Source organism: Vombatus ursinus, unplaced genomic scaffold (genome assembly GCF_900497805.2).
Source record: "Vombatus ursinus unplaced genomic scaffold, bare-nosed wombat genome assembly UNPS02014812.1, whole genome shotgun sequence".
In the NCBI taxonomy this organism is placed as follows: Eukaryota; Metazoa; Chordata; class Mammalia; order Diprotodontia; family Vombatidae; genus Vombatus; species Vombatus ursinus.
In genome coordinates, this window is record NW_020954590.1 from 1,173,487 (window position 1) to 1,182,946 (window position 9,460).

Consider the following 9,460-nt stretch of genomic DNA (forward strand, 5'->3'; position numbering starts at 1 on the left):
TTACATAAGCCTTCCTCTATGCTTGGGGGAGGGATGTTCCCTCCTCGTGTATTCTTTCTGATTCATTGTCTTTCTTCAAAGCTCAGGTGATACTTTCTCCATCAATAACAATTGTTCAGTCATTTCATTTGTGTCCAACTCTTCCTGAGCCTATTTGGGGCTTTCTTGGCAAAGATACTGGAGTGGTTTGCCATTTCCTTCTCTGGTTCATTTTGTAGATGAGGAAACTGAGGCAAACAGGGTTAAGTGACTTGTCCAGGGTCACAGTAAGTGTCTGAGGCTAGATTTGAACTCAGGACTTCCTGACTCCAGCCCCAGAACTCTATCTACTTCATCATCATCATCATCATCATCATCATCATCATCATTATCATCATTCTATGGTGCTTTCAGATTCTCAAAGTTCTTTACCTATGTTATCTCCCCTTAGAAGGAGGTGCTATTAGAAATGAGATTTTGAAAAAGAGGAAACAGAAGCAAAAAGAGGTTACATGACTTCCTCAAAGTCATACAGTTGGTAAATGTCAAAGGCCATATTTGAACTCAGGTCTTCCCTACTCCAAGTCTGGCTAACTCAGAACATGTAATCCATATGTCCTCAGAAGGATATATGTCCTAGTCCTTTTTGTCCTAGGTCCACTGTGGATGAGGGAAGAGGAGAAAAAAAGAGCATTAAATCCAAGATCCCTTGAGATTTCAAAGAATTTAAATATTGCCATAACTTCAAATTGTTTTATTTCTTCCATTAGAAACTGACCTAGTGTATAACAGAAGTACATAATCAAAAATGCAAATTTAAGAAGGAAAAAGGCTGTTTTCCTTCTTCCTAAATTAAAAAAGTGAAAATTGAAGTATTTTTAGATTCTTTTCACTGGTGCTATGATCAACACTTGGATCTTATTATGCGTAGAACATATTCCAGTGGTGTTTAAACCACCCCAAACTAGGCTGGACTTCAAAGAAAATATATCCTTTAACTAAATGTGGAGCTTTAAAAATATTCCTGTAAGGTAACTATATAAAGTTAAAAAAGTGAGAGATTAAATTTATTTCACTCTATTTTCTATTATATTTAATAAGTAAAAAGTAACAACTATGTCAGTATGAAAAAAACAAATACACTTTCACCAAAGACCAAATAGGAAAATGGTTGATGCTAGTGAGCTGGAAATCCTCTTAATATCTCACACATCCTTGCCAGGCTACCATATAATATCACATCCCCTCTTTTTATGAAACCCCTCAGTACCTCTGAATATTAGTAAAAGATGAACATTAGTACAAAATAGCTAAGGGTTCATTTTATCATCTTTGTGGACTGTGTATCTTGATTAGAGAAATCCTTTTGAAAATACTTTCAAGATTCACTATATTCCACTTGCATATACAATTTAAAAAAAAATAGCTTGCTACAGGTTAAAGATTGGGATATTATGACCAAATTTAAAAAATCTTGAGTTTGGGTTCTCTTAGAAATCCATACTTTTGGGTTAGAGTGCCCATATTATGGGCTCCATACCTCAGTGGGCCTATAAGCAATGCCTTGTCTTCCCATGTATTCCTCAAACCTCAACATTTGCATATAGGTGAAGTCAGTTTAAAATGAATGTCAAGGGCAATGTGGAAGGGGAAAAATCAAATTGGCAAAGATAACAAAAGACAAAAATAGTGAATGCTGGAAGGATCATAAGATCACAGATTTAGAGCTGGAAGGTGCCTTAAAAGTCACTGAGTCTTACCCTTTCATTAAACATAAGAATCTGAAATCCAGAGGTTAAAGGCCTTTCCCAGGGTCACAGATATAGTATTATAGTTGATATTTGAAACAATGTACTATCATCCCATATCCCACTGGTGATCCTCCAACTTTTTGGTCTCAGGACTGCATTCATTACACTCTTTAACATTATTAAGGACACCCAACCCAAGACCTTTTGCTTATGTTGTTTATATCTATTGATACTTACTGTATTAGAAATTAAAATGCCTTAGTATGATAAAAATAGTTTGACCTCACTGATCTCCTGAAAATTTCTCAGGACTCCAGGAGTCCCCAGAGCACACTTTGATAAACATTGCATTATATCATGTTGGAGCTGTGAATTGGTCTAACAGTTATGGAAAACAATTAGGAATTATAGGGTTTTTTTAAGTCACAAAGCTATATATTCCCTTTGAACCAGTTATACCATTGCTAGGAATATACCTCAAGGAAAATAATGAAGCCTATTCAATCAATTGTTAAACATTTATTAAGCACCTACTGTGTGCCATATACAGTGTAAGCACTGTATATGCAAAAAGAGGCAAAAAACCAGTTATTGCCCTCCAGGAGCTTACAATCTAATGGGGGGAGACATGATACAAATATATAAAACAAGCTGTATAGAGGATAAATAGGAAATAATTAAAAGAGGGAAATCACTGGAATTAAAAGGGGTTAAGGAAGGCTTCCTGCAGAAGGTGGGATTTTAGTCGGAACTTAAAGGAAGCCAGGGAAGTAGAGGAGGGAGAACATTCCAGAAATGGGGGACAGCCAGAGAATATGTCCAGAGGTCAGAGGTGGAATGTCTTGATTGTACAACAGCAGGGAGGTCAGTGTCACTGGGTGGAGGAGTACAAGTCAGGGATTAAGGTGTAAGAAAATGGGAAAGGTAAGAGGGGTGAGGTTATGAAGGGCTTTGAATGCCAAAGAGAGCATTTTGTATTTGCTTCCCGAAGCAATAGGAAGTTTCTCTCTCTAAAACTTTTTATTCAGAATATTTTCAGTGAGAACAACAAAAGAAGACTTTTGTACTATTAATAAAATTAAAAATACTTATTTCATCTCTATCTCCTTTTAGGTTTCTATTGTCATGTTTTGTAATATACAGCATATAAAGCAATGAACATATCTGCACTTTATAAATATAAATTTATTGGTATACCCTGAAGCTTTTTATTTAAATCAACAGGGGTGCATGATCAAAACCATTGCAGATCATTGGACTGCAAAATAAATCTCATTTCCCTTCATATTTTTAAAAAATGATAAATTTTCACTGATGAATAAATTTAATTTTACTGATACATTCCACCAATGTTTATAGTACAAAAAACATCCAAGTCCACTGCACTGCAGTAAGTGGCCTTACTTTCAGACATGGCTAATGGGTTGATTACTAGACTTATCTCTTATGGGGAGGGGGATCATGTGGTAGTGACAGTGATGCAAAAAGAAAAATGAGTCACTAAAAACTATTTTAAAAATAAAATGAGGAAGTCACATTGCAAACTCTGAAAAAGAATTGATGTAGATAAAGACTATTCATCAGTGAATACTCAGTAATTCATTTTTTTTTAAATATGAAGGTGAGAAAGATGGCTGTTTCCTTGCTTTGATTTTTGGCATAGCTAGGTGACACAATAATGCACAGAATATTGGGGTCTGGAGTCGGTAAGACCCTAGTTCAAATGTGACCTCAGACACTTACTAGCTGTGTAACTCCGTGCAAGTCACTTTACATCTGTTTATCTCGGTCTGCTCATCTGTAAAATGGGAATAATAGCACCTACCTCCCAGGGTTGTTGTGAGGATCAAATAGATGACAATTGTAAAGTGCTTAGCACAGTGCCTGGCACATAGTAAATCCTATGTAAAGGTTGACTGTTAGCTATTATATACTTAGATGACAAATTTCTGATAAATGTTTAAAACATGAGACTAGTAGTTAGAAATTAGGAAACAAATTCTAGTCTCAGTTTTACCGGAATGTGACTCAAGATAAGTCACTCAGCTCTGTGCCTTGGTTTTCTCAGGTCAAATAAACATTTATTGGATACCTATGTTCCAGTCTACTATGGGAAATAGTATATCTAATCAGAAAGTGACCCAGTGTGGATTTAATGGATAAGGCATAAGTGTAAAATAAATAGCTACATGAATATATGCATAGTGCATTTCTTAAAAAAAAAAAAATAGCCTGCATTTGAGTTGGCTGCTGAATATCTGCAACTGGGTTCTATTTCGCAAAAGCAAATTTTGTCAGCTTCACAAGTTGTAAGTTTGTATGTGCGCAATCCTAAAGAGCTTTGAAACTAAAGCAGCAGCAGAAAGCCAGTTCAAAATGACATAATGCTCAGAGGTTAGTTTCTAATTAGAAGTAGGTTTTAATTACAGAACTTGGAACTCTGTACTCAATCTCATTTAAATGAGACCCGGGAAAGTTCGCCGTCACTTTATTTTCTCAAAAGTTTCTCTTACAATCAAGAAATACTTATAAAACAAAAAACAAAAAAACAAACATTTCCAATTCTCCACATGGAAGCATGTGAAGAGAAAGAGAAAACAGAAATAAGCAGACACATAGAAAAGCTTTTTGTTGACTTAACTTCTAGCATTCACGTCTGCCAAGTAAGTATGCAAGGAATTAAGATCACCCAGGAGCAAGTCTGAGCTGGGTCTGACCAATGTGTCAGCAGTCCAGCAGCATCGGATAATACGTTCCAGTTTTTGGCCAGGTATGGAGTCAGTGAAGACAGAGAATGTGAGTGGTGGCCGGAGGTTATAGGCCACCACCGCATACAGTATGTATTGGTGGTCACCAGAATAAGGCACTTCCTTTGTGACCATTTGCCAGAGAGTGATGGCAAAAGAATAGATGTCTGCTTTGCCAGTCACTGTCTCTCCTTTGAGAATCTCTGGCGCCCGATGTGTGTATGTACCGCCCAAGTGGCAATGGTGGGCATTCAAGCCCAGCAGATCTTCTATCCTTTGAGAACACCCAAAGTCCCCAATTTTGCAGACCTCTTGCTCCCCGATCAAGATGTTGGCCGGCTTGAGATCTAAGTGGACTATGCCTTGAGAGTGGAGGAAAAGTAGGCCACTAACCACGTCGAGGGAATACTGGAGGCATCTTCCCAGATCCAAGGGCTCCTCGACTCTGTACTCCTGGTCGTCGGGTGCGGAGCTAGCCCCATAGATGACGTCGTGCAGGGTGGTGTGGCCCCCATACTCCATAATGATGGTCCCCAGGCTGTTGTAACCCGCAGGAGTGCAAGTGCTGGCGGCCACGACGCGCACCACATTTTTATGGCACAGTCTGGCGACGTTGAGCTCGGCCCAGAAGCTCTGTCGGGAAGCTAGCCGGTTCTTGCTGCACTTCTTCACTTGCTTTATCGCGACGGTAAGCCCTCGGTAGGTGCCCTTATAGACAGAGCCAAACCCTCCAGTCCCCACCTTCTGCAGGAAACATATCTGCTCCCAGTCAATGGAGCACCAGGCCAGCCTCTGGGGCAGTCGCCGAGCCCTTGGGGAAGGAGTGCCCTCTAAAAAGAGTTTCCCCCCGTTCCCCGGGAGCTCCAGGGGGCTGCTGCAAGGCCGCAAGTCCACCGAGGGAGAAAATTCTCTGGGAAAGAAACAGGTTAGGGGGACGGGTGAAGGCATCGGGCACTTTAAGGTGGGGACCAGATCCCTTGGATGGAGAAAGAGAGAAAAAGGGCCAAACGAGCCTCAAAAAGTGACCACTCACCCTGATACATCACTACCTCTTTATTCTCTTCCTTCATTTCCCCTTCTTCCGCGCCCCCCCCACCCAACAAATAAGCTACATCTGTTGCTGATAGGATTTTATCAGATGAAAAAGAAAAATCTTTGAATGTAGGCAAAAACAATCACTTTCAGGTTAAAGTGTTTATCTCAATCACATGACTCAAGTTCTTATATTAAAAAAAAATTCCTAAGAAGAGTTCATAACATAAGGGGCACATGCCCCTGCAGCTCACCTTATAGCGTGTTCCCTTTTCTATTATGCCCCTAATTAAAAAGAAGTTTTTTTCCCCCAAGTGTCATCAGCTGAAATCCATTCTTAGACTACATAGACCACAACAATGAAATGAAATTATTTCACACTTTTCAAGCTAGAGTGATTGTCAATGTTTGTTTCCAGCTGCATTAAATAACTTCCAGCAGTTACTGGCAGAAATAGTTGAAATAAGAGCAGCACACATTTGTTTAACTTATTAAAGGAACAATTAGGTGCAATATTCAGCAGTAAAGAATTGCAATGTTAATGTAATTGATACAGACAAAATCACTGGTACCCATAAGTCAAGGCTCTCTCCCCTATGAGGAAAAAGTCAAGGCTTTGACATTCCATTTGGCATTGAGAGGAAATTAGCAATACTTCTTAGCAACGTATAGAAGTAATTCCTTACAATCCTTCTAACCTTCCATAGCAATTCGGCCCAACCAGTGAGTTCACTAGCAAGACAGATTCTAGACAAATGAATTACAGAAGTCTTGTAGTAAAATTGGCAACAATAGGGGAAACAGTAAAGAATAAAGTCATAGTCATGACTTCAAATAATGGCAAATATACAGTAGAAAGCAGAAGAAAAGGTTTAAGTAAAAAAAAAAGTTTGCATTATCTCTGATATTTATGTAGAACAAATGCATGAAATACAATACAAGGTGTCAGAAATCATTCATTCACACAATTCTCTCATACATAAAACAAATAATTGTTAAATCATTGATACCAAATAATTGGAAAAAATTTTTTCCACCTGCTTTATGAAAACACCAAGTTCAGTATTATTTCGTTTTGGAAAACAAAACTTATGGAGATGGTCAGAGCCTAGATTTGGAATCAAAAGCTCCACCTTCCACTTCTGAGTTAGGTCACTTAGCCAGCCTGCTTGGAGTATTTATATGTGTTGTAAAGGTACAAGTTTATGGTGAGCATTTATACTTCCATGTCTATATCTGAATTCCTTTTCCATGAAGCCTTCTTTTATCCTCCTAGAAAGGAGAGTGATCCCTTACTTTCCTGACCTCTCCAAGAACTTTATTTATACCTATCATGAACCTATATAATTCTACTTTGGATTATAGTTTGTGTGTGTGTGTGTGTGTGTGTGTGTGTGTGTGTGTGTGTGTGTATCTCTATCTTGTGGTAAAGTCCCAAGAGTGGGCTCAGGGTCTCTGCCTTATATCACTGAAGAGCCTAACACATTATTAGCGCATAGTCAATATATCAAGGATCTGTGATTTCATGGTGTAAAACATATGAGCCCCTCATTAAATGGTTGTTGAATTGAATAATAATAAACACCTTGGATGGGCAGCTAGGTGGCAAGTGGATAGTGGACTAAGCCTGGAATCAGAAAGATTTAACTTTCTGAGTTCAAATTTGGCCTCAGACACTTACTAGCTGTGTGACCCTAGGAAAGTCACTTAACCCTATTTGCCTCAGTTTCCTCAACAGTAAAATGAGCTGGAGAAAGAAATGGCAAACTGCACCAGTATCTTTGTCAAGAAAACCCCAAGTGGGGGGTCACAAAGAATCGGGCACAACTGACTTGAAGTCCTCCCAGCCCTAGAGTGTGATTTCTGTGTTTGAGTATGCTCCTAACTTATTATGTGAGTTTAACTAAATCACATTATTTCCGTGGGCCTTAAACTCACCACTTATTCAAAACAATGGAGATAATTCAATATAGTAAAAATCTAATTGATTTGAAACACATGGAGATTTTACCCAAATTAATAAAACCATATATTATTTAAAAAGAAATGTAGTTTTTTTTTCAAATACCACATATACTATAAACTATAAAATAAATGGATGCCAATGAATAGTATTTCCTCATTTAAAAAGTTAGTTTATCATAGGTCTCCACCATATAATAGTACGTGTCCTGCAAAGCATTTTCATGAGAAGCAGCATGGGATAGAAAACTGGCCTCTAGGGTTGCTTTGTGGATGTAAGCCAATCACTTCCTCCTTTGGTGCCCTCAGGGAACTTTCTATGACCTCCAACTTGCAGAAAAGGTACTGGTCTGCAATTGGTAAAGGAAGTCCCTCGCTGGGAAATCCATCCTTATACTGATAAAATTACAGGTCTAATTAAAACAAAATACTGCATGACACAGTATAACATTATAATATATTATTATCCCCGTAGAGAAATGGAGGCTCTGAAAAATTGGGTAAATTCCTTGCTCAACATAACACAAGCCAATAAGCATCTAAGGTAAGCACCCAAACCACTATACCAGCGCTCTTCAGTGGCAGATCTAACTAAGGACACATTGCAAACTTTTTACTCAATTAAAAAAAAAAAAGCCTTCACAGTGGATTCAGAATGGAGAAGTTGGGTGTGACTAGGAGGAGCTTCACTAAAGAATTTTTAAAATTTGTTACTGAGTTCTCAGGAGTATTGTGAACTTTAGCAGAGTAGTAGATATAAAATGCTTTAGAATCCTTGGTATAATGCTCCCTTCCTGCCCCAAATCCATCCACCTCTACTTAGTTTAATGGAGTGCCTGGCTGAAAGGCAGGACTGGTATTGTCATGCATTTTATATGGTTCATCCATTCAACAAATATTCACTAAGAATCTATCTGTGAAAGGCAGCATAGCTAGGGTAAAGAGAAGTGGCCTGGGGAAACCACAAAGATGTATGTCCAAGTACAACCTCTGACTCTGTGACACCTGGGAAGTGAATTCATTTAACCTCCCAATGTTCTAGGTAAATGTCTCAACCTATAAGTTTCAGAGAAGGTATCAAAGTGGGAGTTTCCTCACCTTTAGGCAGATTCCCTGTAACAATGAAATCACAGGCCCATTCCCTCTCCTTGTATAAAAGATGTACTAAATATTGTAGGGGATGCAAAGAAAAATATATATATAACATATAATATATAACAAAATATTATTGTGTTATTCCTAAAAGCTAGTAAAAAGGAAGCGCTATTCCCTGTCTTTGTCCTTAAGCTTACAGTTTAGTTGGGAAAATGAGAAGAATATATGTGTAATACATATGTATATATATATATATTTATGTGTGTGTATATATATGTGTGTTGATGAGTTGTTTCAGTCATGCTTGATTCTCTCTAACCCCATTTGGGATTTTCTTGGCAAAGATACTGGAGTGGTGTGCCATTTCCTTCTCCTGCTCATTTTACAGATAAGAAACTGAGGCAAATAGGGTTAAGTTATTTGTCCAGGGTCACACAGTTAGTAAGTGTCTGAGGCACGATTTGAACTCAGGTTGTCCTGACTTCAGGCCTGGCACTCTATCCACTGCACCACCTAGCGGCCCCATATAATTATATATGACTGCATTACGAAGTAGTATATGATAAGTGTTATAAGGTGATTCAGATATAAGTACCTCAGCAAAGGGGAGATCATGTGGTTTATTGTAGAGCTATCAACCAGGCACCCATTCCGCAACACTCTCTGTTATGGCCAGAACCAGATTAAAATGTAATTGGGAAATATTTAACAAAATAAATAAAGACACAATAAAACATAGATAATATTAATGTGTGGTTTTCTAAGTTGATGCATACCAGGCAGGGATCCTTTGTGCCTTCAGTAGTCCCATTTCTATTTGAGGTTGACTGGTTAGTAGAAGGATACCTGGAATTTGGGTCCCAGCTCTCATGCTTACTTCCAGAGTCACTTGAG

General features: G+C 38.3%; 1 protein-coding gene across 1 annotated transcript; it reads right to left on the reverse strand.

Annotated features, from left to right (window-relative positions):
* Window positions 1-4,366: 4,366 nt before the first annotated feature.
* LOC114053773 (proto-oncogene serine/threonine-protein kinase mos-like) lies at window positions 4,367-5,425 on the reverse strand. The gene has a single exon (XM_027876900.1). It carries the CDS (start codon window positions 5,423-5,425, stop codon window positions 4,367-4,369), a length of 1,059 nt encoding a protein of 352 aa, XP_027732701.1.
* Window positions 5,426-9,460: the final 4,035 nt, after the last annotated feature.

Bases quoted from the DNA above. Each gene is read 5' to 3' on its own strand.
- LOC114053773 (XM_027876900.1), bottom strand. From the start codon at position 5,425: ATGCCTTCACCCGTCCCCCTAACCTGTTTCTTTCCCAGAGAATTTTCT.